This window comes from Somniosus microcephalus, chromosome 10, assembly GCF_052327205.1.
Source record: "Somniosus microcephalus isolate GS21.2 chromosome 10, FLI_Smic_1.0, whole genome shotgun sequence".
Lineage (NCBI taxonomy): Eukaryota > Metazoa > Chordata > Chondrichthyes > Squaliformes > Somniosidae > Somniosus > Somniosus microcephalus.
This window is the reverse complement of record NC_140996.1, coordinates 216,140,813-216,157,138: the sequence shown is the minus strand read 5'-3', so window position 1 is coordinate 216,157,138 and position 16,326 is coordinate 216,140,813. Positions and strand designations below refer to the sequence as shown.

Below are 16,326 nucleotides of genomic sequence, written 5' to 3'. Positions count from 1 at the left end.
CTCTACACACTCTGAGTCCTTGACCCGACAGCGACAGTTAGATTTTTAAAAAGAAGTAACAAAGGAGATTCATCGAATTGATCAGAGGATAAGGGAAGCAAATAGGCAGAACAATTTGACAAAAAAGCATAGCAACCCATAGTAGGAGAATGGGTACAGGAAAAGAAGTTCGAGCAGCAACCTGGTTCAGGACCGAAGTGGAAAAAACCTGTTCAAATACATTTTTTCCATTTAAAATAAAAATAGAAAATGCTGGAAATACTCAGCAGGTCAGGCAGACCTGTGGAGAGAGAAACAAGAGTTAACGTTTCAGGTCGATGACCTTTCGTCAGAACATCTTCAATTTTCTGTATATATCTCATAACGGTTGAACTAGGGCATCTTTTTAAAGTGAATTTTCAGCTCCAGACAAGCTAACAAACTTCAGAACTCAAGCCCCTGTCTTTAACTTTCCCCATCCAATGTGGACCAAACTGGAGGTCACACAAGCTCTCCCAGTGAGCTCAATCACTCATTGCAAGAAATAACAACAGAAAATGCTGGAAAAACTCAGCAGGTCAGGCAACATCCGTGGACAGAAATTTGAGTTGACGTTTCGGGTCGAACCTTTCTTCAAAACTGGAAAGAAAAGATAGATCGGAGGCAGGGCTGCGATCGGACAAAAGAATAAAAGAAACAAAAGAAGTAAAAAAGAGACAATGAAAGGTGTTAGAAGCTAGACGAGATGGTAATAGGCTGAGATTGGGTGCAAAATGTGCTGCTCATTGCAAGAGCCTTGTAGAGGAGGGAGTGGGGGAGGACAGCCACTGGCGCCTGCGCACTGGACACCTCGCCTTCTGCCTCTCCCCAGGCGCCTGCGCACTCCGGCCTCGGCGCTCAGCGACGCGCATGCGGACTGCGAGCCCCAACTCTGCGCGTGCGCACTGTGCGTCCCGCGGCTCCGGCTCCATTTCCCATGACAACAGGTGAGCGGCTCGGCAGGAGAAGCCGGAGACGGTGGGTGATTGTATAGAGCGACTCGGGGCGGCCGGGTCAGGGGCAAGAGGCAGAGTTTGTGCGGGTTTGTCGGTCGGTGCGTGCTTGGGTGAGGGGGTGCGTGCGTGGGTGTCGGTATCTGTGAGGGGGGTGTGTGTCGGTGAGGGGGGGTGTGTGTGGGTGAGGGTGGCGTGTGTGGGTGAGGGGGGTGAGGGGGGCGTGTGTGGGTGAGGGGGGCGTGGGTGAGGGGGGTGAGGGGGGTGAGGGGGGCGCGCGTGGGGCGGGTGTGTGGGTGTCGGGGTCCGGTTGTCGTGGCGTGCGGGTGTCGGGGTCGGGGAGTGTGTGTGGGTGTAAGTGTGTGTGTCGGTGTAAGAAACATAGAAGATTGGAGCAGGAGTAGGCCATTCGGCCCTTCGAGTCTGCTCCGCCATTCAATGAGATCATGGCTGATCATCCAAATTCAGTACCCTGTCCCTGCCTTCTCCCCGTATCCCTTGATCCCTTTAGCCTTAAGAAATATATCCAACTCTTTCTTGAATATACTTAATGAACTGGCCTCCACCGCCCTCTGTGGCAGAGAATTCCACAGGTTCACCACTCTCTGGGTGAAGAAATTGCTCCTCATTTCAGTCCTAAATGGCTTACCCCTTCTCCTTAGACTATGACCCCTGGTTCTGGACTCCCCGGCCATCAGAAACATCCTTTCTGCATCTAGTCTGTCCAGACCTGACAGAATTTTATAGGTTTCGATGAGATCCCCTCTCAATCTTCTAAACTCCAGTGAGTATAAGCCCAATCGACACAATCTCTCCTCATACGTCATTCCTGCCATCCCAGGTATCAGCCTGGTGAATCTTCGCTGCACTCCTTCCATGGCAAGAACGTCCTTCCTCAGGTAAGGCGACCAAAACTGCACACAATACTCAAGGTGCGGTCTCACCAAGGCCCTGTACAACTGCAGCAAGACATCCTTGTTCTTGTACTCGAACCCTCTTGCTACGAAGGCCAACAGACCATTTGCCTTCTTAACCGCCTGCTGCACCTGCATGTTTACCTTCAGCGACTGGTGCACAAGAACACCCAGGTCTCTTTGCACTTCCCCTTCTCCCAATCTATTGCCATTCAAATAATAATCTGCCTTCCTGTTTTTGCCACCAAAGTGGATAACCTCACATTTATCCACATTATAGTGCATTGGCCATGTTTCTGCCCAATCACGCAACCTGTCCAAATCGTACTGGAGTTTCACGACATCCTCCTCACAGCATACCCTCCCACCCAGCTTTGTGTCGTCTGCAAATTTGGAGATATTACATCCAATTCCCTCGTCCAGATCATTAATATATATTGTGAACAGCTGGGGTCCTAGGACCGATCCTTGCGGTACCCCACTAGTCACTGCCTGCCACTCGGAAAACGACCCGTTTATTCCAACTCTTTGCTTTCTGTCCGCCAACCAGTTCTCTATCCAAGTCAATACCTTGCCCCCAATCCCATGTGCCTTAATTTTGCGCGCCAATCTCTTATGCGGTACGTTATCGAAAGTGTGTCGGTTTGTGGGTGTCAGTGTCTGGGTGGCTGTGTGGGTGTCGGTGTGTGTGTCAGTGTGTGTGAGTTCATGCTATTGTGTGCTGGTGTGTGTGTGTTAGTTGAACATAAAAGGAGTGTGATCTGGCAGGTCTTAGTTTGAGAGTTTCGATTTCACTCTCTGGGCTCTTGGTGCAGGCTCAGTCTTATGTCTCATGTCTCTTGTTGGTTTTGACAGAGAAATAACCGAGCTTTAGTTTTATTTAAGCTGAAATTTAAATTTAATTTAAAAACATCAGCAGTGACACATTGTAGGAAAAAAGTAGCTTGCTTAATCTTTCTTAATTCAACATTTTTGATTACTTCAAAATCTGCTTTAATATCTTTGCTGAATAATGTTCGGAATATAGCAAAAACGTTGAGTGTGTGTTTTAAAATTTTAACCCTATTTGGAAGGTTAATATACTTCTGCCTGTTTTCTGTCTAAGATGATAAAGCAATGTTGACATATACGTGTTCAAACATAAAATACCAGAGATACCTGGCAGGAGCTTTAGCAACTGAAAAGATAGGCTCATGTTTCGGGTTAACAACTGGTGTACTTATGACTTCAGGGTTCCAGGTTTTGAAGGGCCCTGGTGTAAACAGATGCAAGCCAAAGTTCATGTGAAAATGCACCTGGGTGTATAGTTTGTAATAATTGCATTTTTTTTTCTTTGCAGGCCAAGTTGAGCAACCTGAAAATTAAAAATAGTTCATAAAAATCATGGTGCTGAATCCAGTAATTTCCAAACTAATCGGGAAACGTGTGGTCCTTGCCAGTGCTTCACCACGTAGAAGAGAAATTTTGAGCAATGTTGTAAGTGCGGGTTTACTGTTATCCAATAGTTCACTTGTGTATGTACTTTAAACACTGAAATAGAGTGGTTAAAAACTCAGCAGTGCAATATGCTGTAGTGGTTCACTGGTACAGTATTCATTCTACAGATAGTCTAGATTGAAAATGTTCTTCCAACTTGCTAATTTACTTTTTTTATTCGTTCATGGGTTGTGGGCGTCGCTGGCGAGGCCAGCATTTATTGCCCATCCCTAATTGCCCTCGAAGGTGGTGGTGAGCCGCCACCTTAAACCATGGCAGTCTGTAAGGTGACGGTGCTCCCACAGTGCTGTCAGGGAGGCAGTTCCAGGATTTTGACCAGTGACAATGAAGGAACGGCGATATATTTCTAAGTCAGGATGGTGTGTGACTTGGAGGTGGTGGTCTTCCCATGCGCCTGCTGCACTTGTCCTTCTAGGTGGTAGAGGTCGGTGTTTGGGAGGTGCTGCTGAAGAAATCAACATCAGACATTTCGTGTTCACCTAAATCAACAGAAACCTTAAGTCATGTACGTGATTACATTAATTTGCTTGGTGTGTGCCTTTATTTTGTACAGTCAGCTTTTTTTTTTAATTGAGAAAGTTAGCCTGTAGAATATTTTTATGAAATGCCTTGTCTCTGAAATCATTTAGCTTCTATTTTACAAAAGGCACTCATCCAAGTGTACAGCTATACACCATAGGGGGAATTTATCAACATTCAAGAATAGGAAACAGACATCGTCATTATGAAGTGGTGCCAACCGTGAGTTTTTAAACGCCTGCAAATAATAGAAGGAAGAAAAGATTGACGGGGTTAAAATGCTCTGCAAATGTTGGCAGTCATAGGAAAGAGTGAGTTCGAGTAGATGATGATCTGATGGGTCTTGATTTGAACAGAGGAACAAGAATGGGTAAGATGGTATATTTGGACCTTAGGAGGGCATGTAGAGAAAAGTTCAGAGAAGTGTTAAAATTGAGACCAGAGAGGTTGTGACGGCAAAATAGGAGACTGGAGGTGAGGGAAAGATTGCCCATCAGGTAACGGTTTTGCCCTTGTATCTTGTCCAAGGGTGCTGGATATGGGGGCAGCATTCAAGTCTTGTCCAGACCTGGGCTTTCAGGAGTTAACGGTTATTGAAGGGCAAAGTGTTTGGTTTTTCATCTCATTTAACTGAATGGAAATTGAAATGCTGAGAAGTATTTTGCATAAGTTCCATGTGGTCAAGGTTTCAAATATAATCTATTTTATTACATTCCCTGAGGGTAGTTTTAACAAATGACGTGATAGTTGCTTTTTAATTGTTCTTGCCAAGTTAAATATCCCACCTAGTGAAACTGTATTCAGTGAACTCCAGTTGTACGTGCATGTATATTTTTTAGATTTCTTGCCAACTTTCTTCCTCCTCCCCACTTCCTGAAAAATTTGCCCTCGATTTTCTGATCAGTTTTACACCAGTGGTAGCCCATTTAATATAAGTGGATTACCATCTGTGTTAAAGTAACATAATCGGAAAGTCCAGGCTGTCGACTTCTTGCTGGGGTGCAATTCTACGAGCACTGTTCACCCTGTGGTAACTTTTCCAAATGGCTATTAATTTGTGAACAAATTTATGAGCCTTGATGTTTATTATTGGCAGGATATTAGGTGTCCGACTTGGCTCAGAGGTGCCGTCTTTCAGACCAGATGTTGTTAAACTATGCGCCCTCTCGGATGGACATAAAAGATCCCATGGCACTATTCAAAGAAGAGCAAGGGTGTTCTCCCGGTGTCCTGGCCAACATTTAACCTTCAATCAACACCTAAAAACAGACGATCTGGTCATTTATTCAATTGCTGTTTTTGGGACCTTGCTGTGCTCAAATTAGTTACCGTGTTTCCTACATTACAACAGTGATTACACTTCAAAAGTGCTTCATAGAATCATGCAGCCCATTGTGCCTGTGCTGGTTCTTTGAACGAGCTAACCAATTAGTCCCACTCCCCTGCTCTTTCCCCATAGCCCTGTAAAATTTTCCTCTTCAAGTATTTATCCAATTCCCTTTTGAAAATTATTATTGAGTCTGCTTCCACCACCCTATCAGGCAGTGCATTCCAGATCATGACTCTGGTTCTTTTGCTAATTACCTTAAATCTGTGTCCTTCATGGCTGTAAAGCACTTTGGGACGTACTGAGGTTCTAAAAGGTGCTATTTAATACCAGTGCATTTCACACCTACGTAAACTCAAGGAACAGCACCTCATCTTCCGATTAGCCACAATCTTGTTGTGTGAGGCTCCTTGGGTCGGAGCGATCATAATAAGATAGAATTCTTCATTAAGATGGAGAGTGAAATAGTTGACTGAGAGACTAGGGTCCTGAATTTAAATAAAGGAGACTACGATGGTATGAGGTGCAAGTTGGGTAGGATTGATTGGGGAATGTCACTCAAAGGGTTGACGGTGGATGGGCAATGGTAAACATTCAAAGATCGCATGGATGAACTGCAGAATTTGTTCATCCCAGTTTGGCATAAAAATAAAACAGAAAAGGTGACTCAACTGTGGCTAACAAGGGAAATTAGGGATAGCATAATATCCAAGGAGAGGACATATAAATTGGCCAGAAAAAGCAGTAAACCTGAGGATTGGGAGCAGTTTAGGATCCAACAAAGGAGGACAAAGGGATTAATTAAGAGGAGGAAAATAGAGTATGAGCGTAAGCTTGCAGGGAACATAAAAACTGACTGTAAAAGCTTTTATAGATATGTGAAGAGAAAAAGACTGGTGAAATCAAGCGTAGGTCCCTTGCAGTCAGAATCAGGGGAATTTATAATGGGGAACAAAGAAATGGCAGACCAATTAAATACATACTTTGGTTCTGTCTTCACAAAGGAGGGCACAAATAACCTCCCAAAGATGTCGGGGAACATAGGGCCTAATGAAAGGGAGGAACTGATAGAAATCAGTATTTGTAGGGAAATGGTGTTAGGGAAATTGATGGGCTTGAGGGCCGATAAATCCCCAGGGCCTGATAATCTACATCCTAGGGTACTTAAGGAAGTGGCCTGAGAAATAGTAGATGCATTGCTGGTCATCTTCCAAAATTCGATAGACTCTGGAACAGTACCCATGGATTGGCGGGTAGCTAATGTTACCCCACTGTTCAAAAAGGGTGGTAGAGAGAAAATGGGGAATTACAGACCGGTAAGCCTGACATTGGTAGTGGGGAAAATGCTAGAGTCCATTATAAAGGATGTAATAGCAGAGCACTTGGAAAAAAGTGACCGGATCGGACAAAGTCAACATGGATTTACAAAAGGTAAATCGTGCTTGACTAATCTACTGGAATTTTTTGAGGATGTAACTGGTAAAATAGATAAGGGAGAACCACTGCATGTGGTGTATTTGGATTTTCAAAAGGCTTTCGATAAGGTCCCGCATAAAAGATTAGCGTGTAAAATTAAGGCACATGGGATTGGGGGCAAGGTATTGAATTGGATAGAGAACTGGTTGGCAGACAGAAAGCAAAGAGTTGGAATAAACGGGTCTTTTTCCGAGTGGCAGGCAGTGACTAGTGGGGTACCGCAGGGATCGGTCCTTGGACCCCAGCTATTCACAATATATATTAATGATCTGGAGGAGGGAACTAGATGTAATATCTCCAAGTTTGCAGACGACACAAAGCTGGGTGGGCGTGTGTGCTGTGAGGAGGAATCACAGAAACCCCACAGTGCAGATAGAGGCCATTTCGGCCCATCGAGCCTGCACCGACACATATCCCACCCGATCCCCGTAACCCCTACACCAACACATATCCCACCCTATCCCCGTAACCCCACGTATTTAATCCCCCTAACACTAAGGGTCAATTTATCATAGCCAATCAACCTAACCCGCACATCTTTGGACTGTGGGAGGAAACCGGAGCACCCGGAGGAAACCCACGCAAACACGGGGAGAATGTGCAAACTCCACACAGACAGTCGCCCGAGGCCGGATTCGAACCCGGGTCCTTGGCGCTGTGAGGCAACAGTGCTAACCACTATGCCACCGTGCTGCCGAGAAACTCCAGTATGATTTGGACAGGTTGGGTGATTGGGCAGATGCATGGCAGATGCAGCATAATGTGGATAAATGCGAGGTTATTCACTTTGGTGGCAAAAACAGGAAGGCAGATTATTATCTGAACGGCAATAGATTGGGAGAAGGGGAAGTGCAACGAGACCTGGGTGTCCTTGTGCACCAGTCGCTGAAAGTAAGCATGCAGGTGCAGCAGGCGGTTAAGAAGGCAAATGGTATGTTGGCCTCCGTAGCGAGAGGGTTTGAGTACAGGAACTAGGATGTCTTGCTGCAGTTGTACAGGGCCTTGGTGAGACCACATCTTGAGTATTGTGTGCAGTTTTGGTCGCCTTATCTGAGGAAGGATGTTCTTACCATGGAAGGAGTGCAACGAAGATTCACCAGGCTGATACCTGGGATGGCAGGAATGACGTATGAGGAGAGATTGGGTCGATTGGGCTTGTACTCGCTGGAGTTTAGAAGAATGAGAGGGGATCTCATCGAAACTTATAAAATTCTAACAGGACTAGAGAGACTAGATGCTGGAAGGATGTTCCCGATGGTCGGGAAGTCCAGAAACAAGGGTCACAGTCTAAGGATAAGGGGTAAGCCATTTAGGACAGAAATGAGGAGGAATTTCTTCACCCAGAGGCTGGTGAACCTGTGGAATTCTCTACCACAGAAGGCAGTTGAGGCCAATTCATTAAATATATTCAAGAAGGAGTTGGATATATTCCTTAAGGCTAAAGGGATCAAGGGGTATGGGGAGAAAGCAGGGACAGGGTACTGAGTTTGGATGATCAGCGATGATCTTATTAAATGGTGGAGCAGGCTCGAGGGGCCGAATGGCCTACTCCTGCTCCTATCTTCTATGTTTCTATGTTGCAGCCTTCCGGACTCAATATCGAGTTCAACAATTTCAGATCATAACCTCGGCCCCCATTCCATTTTTACGCATGTTTTATCCACGCCTTTGTTTTGGCCCTTTCTTCCCCCCCCCCCCCCCCTTTTTTTCTCTCTCCCACATGGCAGCTGTCTCCCATTCTGCCAGCACATTTCACACCTAATCCAGAGCCGTCTTTTGTCTCCACTTGTCTGATCACCATCTCGTCTCGTTTTGAATACCTCTTAATGTCTCTTTTGTTCTCTCCCAGCCTGGCCTCTTAATCTATTTCATTTCCTGTGCTTCTTTAGTCTTGACAAAGGGTTTGACCCGAAACATTGACTATTTTCTCTCCACGGATGTTGCCTGCCCTGCTGAGTTTTTCCAGCATTTTCTGTTGCAATTTAATACATGTTCTTTATTAGACCGTCTAGGGTCGCACACTAATATTGGCCACAGTACTGGAGAGTTTCTAGAGCCTGTGGAATCATATCCCAGGATCAATTATTCATGGAAAATGTTAGGGCGTAGGAGTCGGGACAAATAGCTGAATGGGTCGCAAATTGGCTAAAAAAAAATAGAAAGCAGAGAGTAGGGCTAAAGAGTAGTTATTCAGATTGGAGGAAGGTAAAAAGTGGTGTTCCATAAGGATCAGTGCTGGGATCACTCATTCATAATTTACATTAATGATTTGGACTTGGGAACAAGTAACTCAATATCAAAATTAGCAGACGATTCCAAATTTGGTTTGGGGGGGGGGGGTGGGTGGAGGGTATAGCTAACACTGAGGAAGAGTGCAACAATACAAGAAAACTTGCAGACTGGGCAGTTAAGTGGCAAATGAACTTTAACACGGATAAAGAAGGAGATAGATAGATTTCTAGACACAAAAGGCATCAAGGGATATGGGGAGAGAGCGGGAATATGGTCTTGAGATAGAGGATCAGCCATGATCTTATTGAATGGCGGAGCCGGCTCGAAGGGCCGAATGGCCGACTCCTGCTCCTATGTTTCTATAAATGTGAGGTGAAGCACTTCAGAAAATAAGAAACTGAATGGAGTAGAAGAGCACAGGGATCTAGGGATAAAAAGGACATAGAAGCACTGGAGAAAGTGCAAGAAAGATCCACAAGGATAGTACCGGAACTGAGAGATTATAGCTATTAGGAAAGATTGAACAGGTTGGGACTTTTTTTCTTTAGAAAAGAGAAGACTTCGAGGTGACCTGATGGAGGTGATTAAAATTCTGAATGGGTTGGACAGGGTAGATGTGGAGAAAATGTTTCCACTTGTGGGAGAATCCAACTAAGTGCCATAAATACAAGATAGTTACTGATCCATCCAATAGGAAAATAAGGAGAAATATATTTACACAGAGAATGGTTAATTACATAGAATATATAGAGGGAGTGCAGCGAAGGTTCACCAGACTGATTCCTGGGATGGCAGGACTGTCGTATGAGGAGAGATTGGGTCGACTAGGCCTGTATTCACTAGAGTTTAGAAGAATGAGAGGGGATCTCATTGAAACGTATACAATTCTGATAGGGCTAGACAGACTGGATGCAGGGAGGATGTTTCCCCTGGCTGGGGAGGTCTAGAAAGAGGGGTCACAATCTCAGAATACGGGGAAGGACATTTAGGACGGAGATGAGGGGAAATTTCTTCACTCAGAGGGTGGTGAACCTGTGGAATTCTCTACCACAGAAGGCTGTGGAGGCCAAGTCACTGAATATACTTAAGAAGGAGATAGATAGATTTCTAGACACAAAAGGCATTATGGGGAGAGAGCGGGAATATGGTATTGAGATAGAGGATCAGCCATGATCATATTGAATGGCGGAGCAGGCTCGAAGGGCCAAATGGCCGACTCCTGCTATTTTTTTTTAAAAAGCACAAACAGGCCATTCGGCTCAACTAGTCTTTTCTCGTGCTTGTCTAGTTTCCTTTTGAAAGCATCTAAGGTTAGAATGTGGAACTCGCTACCACCTGAAGTGGTTGAGGCAAATAGCTTGGATACTTTCAGAAGGAAACTAGATGAGTACATGAGAGAAAATGGAATAGAAAGATCTGCTGAAAGGCTGAGATGAGGTAGATGGAATGGGAGGAGGTTCGTGTGGAGGATAAACACCAGCACTGACTAGTTGGGCCGAATGGCCTGTTTCTGTGCTGTATATTCTATGTAATTAATGACTTCGGGAGAGGAGGGAATAACCTTAGGGACTGGGATGTTTTAAGGTTTAGCAGTAATACTTGGTGATGAGAATTGTTCCTGTGAAGGCTCATTGGAATAGTGAATTATCTGAACAAGATTCTGTGTATCTGTGGGTGATTGAAGTACATTTGACTAATGTTTATTACACAAGTTTATGGTCTGTACCCCCGGAGGGAATGAGTGTTAAAACCATCAGCCCTGCTAAGATTTGCTTTGGGGGATGGAGGAGAAAGGGGAAATATAGCACATTTGCTATAAACTATTGCTCACTAGTACACTATGGGGAAAATCAAAGGTATAATACAGGAAACTTTGGTTTATCCGGAGGTTGTATGTCCGGAAACCTCGATCTAACGGCAGAAATCAGCAGCCGTTTTGTTAGGTTTTTTTTCTTTTTTTTTCTTCCCCTAGCATTTTTTTAAACAGTCAGTCTCTGGAAAGCCTCTCTGAAGCTGTTGCTAAGCTACAGAGACGCTTCCAAGGTACGGGCCAACTGTTTACAAGCTGTTGCTAGGCAACAGTGTTTGTTGTCAGATACGGAGATGAAAACCTCCATATCCTTCAACATTAGCGCTGGTCTGTCCGGAAGTTTTCATAGATCGGCATCACGCCGGTCCCGTCGGTGCCGGATATCGCGAGGTTTCCTGTAATAGATGAAGCTTTCCTCGTTGTAGCACAAGCTGGGATCCTTCATAGTCCTGAAGGTATCGATGAAAATTTAGTGCTAATGGGGCACTGCTTTGTATGCAGCTCGCTAGGGGCAGACCTGTTGCTCCTGTTATCTGGACAGCTCTTCAGGATGTGGTGGTTGTGCAGCAGGTTGTTGATGTTTTTTTGAAGCCAGGTGCTTTATACTAAGTTATTTTTTTTCAACTTCTCCCTCTCCCATCCCTATTAATGTTCTTTGAGATTAAAAAAAACAAGTGCCATTTTTATACCACTAGAGGTGCAACAATCTTAAGAGGTTACCATCTCCTTTTGCCTTTCACCATCATCCCTTTTGTCTCTTAATCTCTCCTGCCTTCCATCCTATCACAGACCTTCCCTTTTGTTCATTCCTCCGCTCCCCCCTTTCCCTGCCCGTACACTTGCTTAAAAACCTGTTCCATCTCCAGCGTTTTCCAGTTCTGACGAAGGGTCATCGACCTGAAACGTTAACTCTGTTTCTCTCTCCACAGATGCTGCCTGACCTGCTGAGTATTTCCAGCATTTTCTGTTTTTATTTTTAATCTTAAGAGGTTACTGGTTCCTGATTTCTCAGGACAGTGGCTCCATACTGCAGCACTACACTGAGCAGAATGTTTCACGCCAGATTCTGCGTTAATCTGTACACAAACATTTAACCCTTGGACTACTGGCAGATTCTGGGAAACACCTGAAACAGAAAATTCCAGAAATGAGAGAGAATATAACTCCTTTCATGACCTCCGGATGTCCCAAAGCGCTTTACAGCCACTGAAGTACTTTTGAAGTGTAGTCACTGTTGTAATGTAAGAAACGGGGCAGCCGTTTGCACACAGCAAGATCCCACAAACAGCAATGTGATGATGACCAGATAATCTGTTTTAGTGATGTTGATTGAGGGATATATATTGGCCAGGACACCGGGGAGAACTCCCCTGCTCTTCTTCAAAATAGTGCCATGGAATCTTTTACGTCCACCTGAGAGAGCAGACAGAGCCTCGGTTTAACTTCTCATCTGAAAGACGGCACCTCTGACAGTACAGCACTCCCTCAGCACTGCAACTGGAAGTGTCAGCCTAGATTTTTGTGCTCAAGTCTCTGAAAAGGGACTTGAACCCACAACCTGCTGACTCGGAGGCGAGAGTGCTACCCAGAAAGTAGAAAGAATTCCTACATTCCTGTTTTGCTTCTTCATTGCTGGGTCAAAATCCTCGAATTCTGTACCTCAAGGGAGCACCGTGCTACAAGGACTTCGGTGCTACAACCACCTCCAGGGCTACTAGAGATGGGCAACAAACATGGCCTTGCCAGCATTTCCCACATCTGACAAACAAATAATTAAAAAAAAAAATTACAGTAGATTGTAACTTTATTAATGTAATTTCAATGTGAAACCTCTAAATTTCACATTGGGTCTGATTTTGACTCAGCGACGATGAAGGATCGGCGATATACTTCTAAGTCAGGATGGTGTGTGACTTGGAGGGGAACTTGGAGGTGGTGGTGTTCCCATGCGCCTGCTGCCCTTATCCTTCTAGGTGGAAGAGGTCGCGGGTTTGGGAGGTGCTGCCGAAGAAGCCTTGGCGAGTTGCTGCAGTGCATCTTGTAGATGGTACACACTGCAGCCACTGTCTGATTTGGAGTTGGGAACAACTTTACATCAAATGGCAAAGACCTGGAGACTGACTGGGTTATTTCTATGTTAATCTTCGATGCTTTTAGCCTTAAAACTAAGTAGCCTCTGCAGCCCAACAGTGTCTGCAGTAAATTTGTTCGTTATTTAAAGGGTTAATAACAATTAAGAACAGGAGTAGGCCATTCAGCCCCTCGAACCTGTTCCGCCATTCAATTAAATCGTCGGCAATCTGTATCTTAACTCCAACTACCTGCCTTGGTTCCGTGACCCTTAATATGCTTGCCTGACACATATCAATCTCAGTTTTGAAATCTTCAATTAACCTCGCCTCAACAGATTTTCAGGAGAGAGTTCCAGATCTCTACCACTCTTTTGTGTGAAAAACAGATTCAACAACACCTGAACAGTCTAGCTCTAAGTTTAAGGTTATGCCCCCTTGTTCTGGATTCCTCCACCAGAGAAATAGTTTCTTTCAATCTACAGGAAACTTTTTTTATCCAGCACGGACGGGACCGACGTGGTGCCGGTTCATCAAAAATTCCGGATCACCGAGCGCTATAGTAAAAGATACGGAGCTGAGAGCTCCGTATAAAGCAACAAACCCTGTTGCTTAGCAACAGGTTCAAAACAATGGCCACAAGTTGCAAGCGTCTCTGTAGCTTAGCAACAGCTGCAGCCACACCCTTGCACAGCAACACATGGAGCAAGGCAAGTAATAAAAGTTACCTGAACCTACTCCTGAATTTTGCCGGTTAACCGAGATTTCCGGTTATTTAGGTGCCGGTTAATCGAAAGTTTCCTGTACCTTATCAACTCCTCCTTTAATCATCTTAAACACCTCAATTAGATCACCCCTTAACCTTCTGTAGTCAAGGGAATACAAGCCGGGTCTGTGCATCCGGTCCTCCATAATTTAACCCATTTAGCCCTGGTATCATTTTCTTCTGCTTATTTTTCTCAGTTTTCTAAATTGATTTTTTTCTTCTTGCAGGGTCTTAGGTTTGAAGTGGTGCCTTCATGGTTTAAGGAGACACTTGACAAGTCCGCTTTTAAAATGCCATATGATTACGCAAAAACAACTGCAATGGAAAAAGCCCTCGAGGTGGCGAAGAGGATGCACTTGGTATGTAATAAAAAGCTGATCAAATGATGCACCAAAAGTCCTGCAATTGCCTGCTTCCCCTACGTGGGAGTACCAATATAATTGTTGTGTGAAAAATTGTTTTGCAATGGGGCTCTGTAATTTTTCAGTGGAAAATTAACATATGAATTCTTTAAAATAAATGGTTTAATACCTCTTCTGAAATAGCAGGGAGAGAAATTTCAGACAAAGGGTCAGTACCTAATGGTATAATTTCAGGGCTTGGGGCTCTGGTGGTGATGTACCAGGTCGGGTATGGTCAAATGGCTCGACATGGCTGGCTGTGCAAAAGTTACTTCAGAAGAAAAATGATGCTGAAGTGTATAGCAAATAACTGAGATAACAATCATAAAAATAGTTAAGTTGGCAAGTTACAGACTATGCACACGAACGGTGCTAAAGTTGTAAAACACACTGGGAATAATAAGTAATGCTTTAATAGTCAGGCTAAAAAATGTGTATCTAACTCAGATAAATATTCAGATTTCCTTTCTGTGCCAGATTGAAGGAACATTGTGGGATAAGGAGCTACAGTAGCCTGACGTTCACCTTGTGACACACATTTTAAAATGATTGTCTAAATCTATATACTTGGGCCTTGCATACAGTGTACGTCACACTTTAAATATGTCCATAACCTGAGAAATCTGCCAATGGCTAAAATGATCACGATCCGTTAAGGTAACCATGCTGAATCGCACAACTATAGACAGATAAGAAAGCCACCAGCAGCAGTGCGCAGCACCATAAAGCTACCTAATCAAATTGCTCAATTTCTTTTCAAAACCAGGATCCTGGAACCAGCAACTACCACAAGATGAACCAATTAAATCACTCAACACTGCTTTCAGCTGCCATTTTCTTTCTCACTCAGCTAAATTGTAGCATTTATCAGTGAATTGCGCTGGTTCGGTTGTAGTTTAAGTTTCCAATAAAAAATTCATTTGCATAACCACAAACAAAATCTTTCATGACCCAGCGCAATCAGGCAGCGTAATAGAACATAATTTTTTTTTAAATTAAAAAATATTCAGTGTATTTAAGAGTAGAAACCTGGTGCAGTTTTTATTAATATAGCTGTAAATGGGTTTATCATCAAAAATAAGCATTTTTAATAAGTGTCCTCCACCTGTGAGTAACCTGATTTAAAATAATTGAAAATGACTTAAAAAAAAAATCTATACTGAACCATTTACAGTATTAGTTTCATTGGTGTACACTAGTCAGTTTCTTAGATTAAATATTTTTTGATACGAATTTTTTAAAACCGTGCCTACTAGTGCCCCTGCGCTGAAGAATATGAGCACAGTTTGACAAGCTTCCGGGACCAGCGCAATCGGTGGAATCTCGCAATGTCGACCGGGGCCAGTTTTGTGGGTGGGGTCCGATCCGGCGAATTGAATCTTAAACCACGCAAACGATCGCAGAAGACACAAACTCAAGTGGTTTTGGGCATAACTCACTGTATTAAGGAAACTGGAGGAGCTTAACTGCACATGTATGGTCTCTGGAAGTTGTTGTCCGATTTCCACTTTACTAACGGTGAGCGCTGACAGCCTCACCGTTATTTCTACCGCGGAATCCGGGCCTATGTGAATTCTGTATGAATGAACTTTTGGGCACTTTTAACCTGTGGCTGAGTGTAAACAGTTTGTGGCAAGTTGCTGCAGTCTCACTCCCAAGGTGCTACCAGGATGGACAGTTTGGGGAATGGAATTGTCACACTGATTGGGTAGGAGCTGCATTTAGAGGCTGTGGCTAAGGTACATCGTTCAGAATAGAGGGCATTTTAACACATAACTAGTTTTCACTTGAAAAGTAGTTCATAGGATTACATTACATCGGATATACGGCACAGAAACAGGCCATTCGGCCCAACCAGTCCATGCCAGCGTTTATGCTCCACTCGAGCCTCTTCCCGTTTTTCCTCATCTAACTCTATCAGCGTAACCCTCTATTCCCTTCTCCCTCGTACGCTTCTCTAGCCTCCCCTTAAATGCATCTATACTATTTGCTTCAACCACTCCCTGTGGTAGCGAGTTCCACATTCTCACCACTCTGGGTAAAGAAGTTTCTTCTGAATTCCTTATTGGATTTCTTGGTGACTATCTTATATTGATGGCCTCTAGTTATGCTCCTCCGCGCAAGTGGAGACATTCTGTATCCACTCTATCAAAACCTTTCATGATTTTAAAGACCTCTCTTCGGCCACCCCTCAGCCTGCTTTCAAGAGAAAGAAAACCCAGCCTCCCCTTCCTTCCCTGATACGTATAATCTCGCATTTCTGGTATCGTCCTTGTAAATCTTATCTGCACCCTCTCCAGTGCCTCTATATCCTTTTTTATAATATGGCGACCAGAACTGTACG

General features: G+C 44.1%; 1 protein-coding gene across 2 annotated transcripts in view; it reads left to right on the top strand.

Moving 5' to 3' along the window:
• Nucleotides 1–869: 869 nt before the first annotated feature.
• Nucleotides 870–16,326, top strand: part of asmtl (acetylserotonin O-methyltransferase-like) — a 55,468-nt gene continuing 40,011 nt past the window's right edge. The window contains exons 1-3 of one of the 2 annotated variants that reach the window (XM_085999606.1): nt 870–965; nt 3,225–3,361; nt 13,809–13,940. In XM_085999606.1, coding sequence (XP_085855732.1) covers nt 3,269–3,361; nt 13,809–13,940 — 225 coding nt within the window. In that variant the 5' untranslated portion in view covers nt 870–965; nt 3,225–3,268. Of the gene's footprint in view, nt 997–3,224; nt 3,362–13,808; nt 13,941–16,326 lie in introns of both variants that reach the window. The other variant, XM_085999605.1, reaches the window with a different exon arrangement.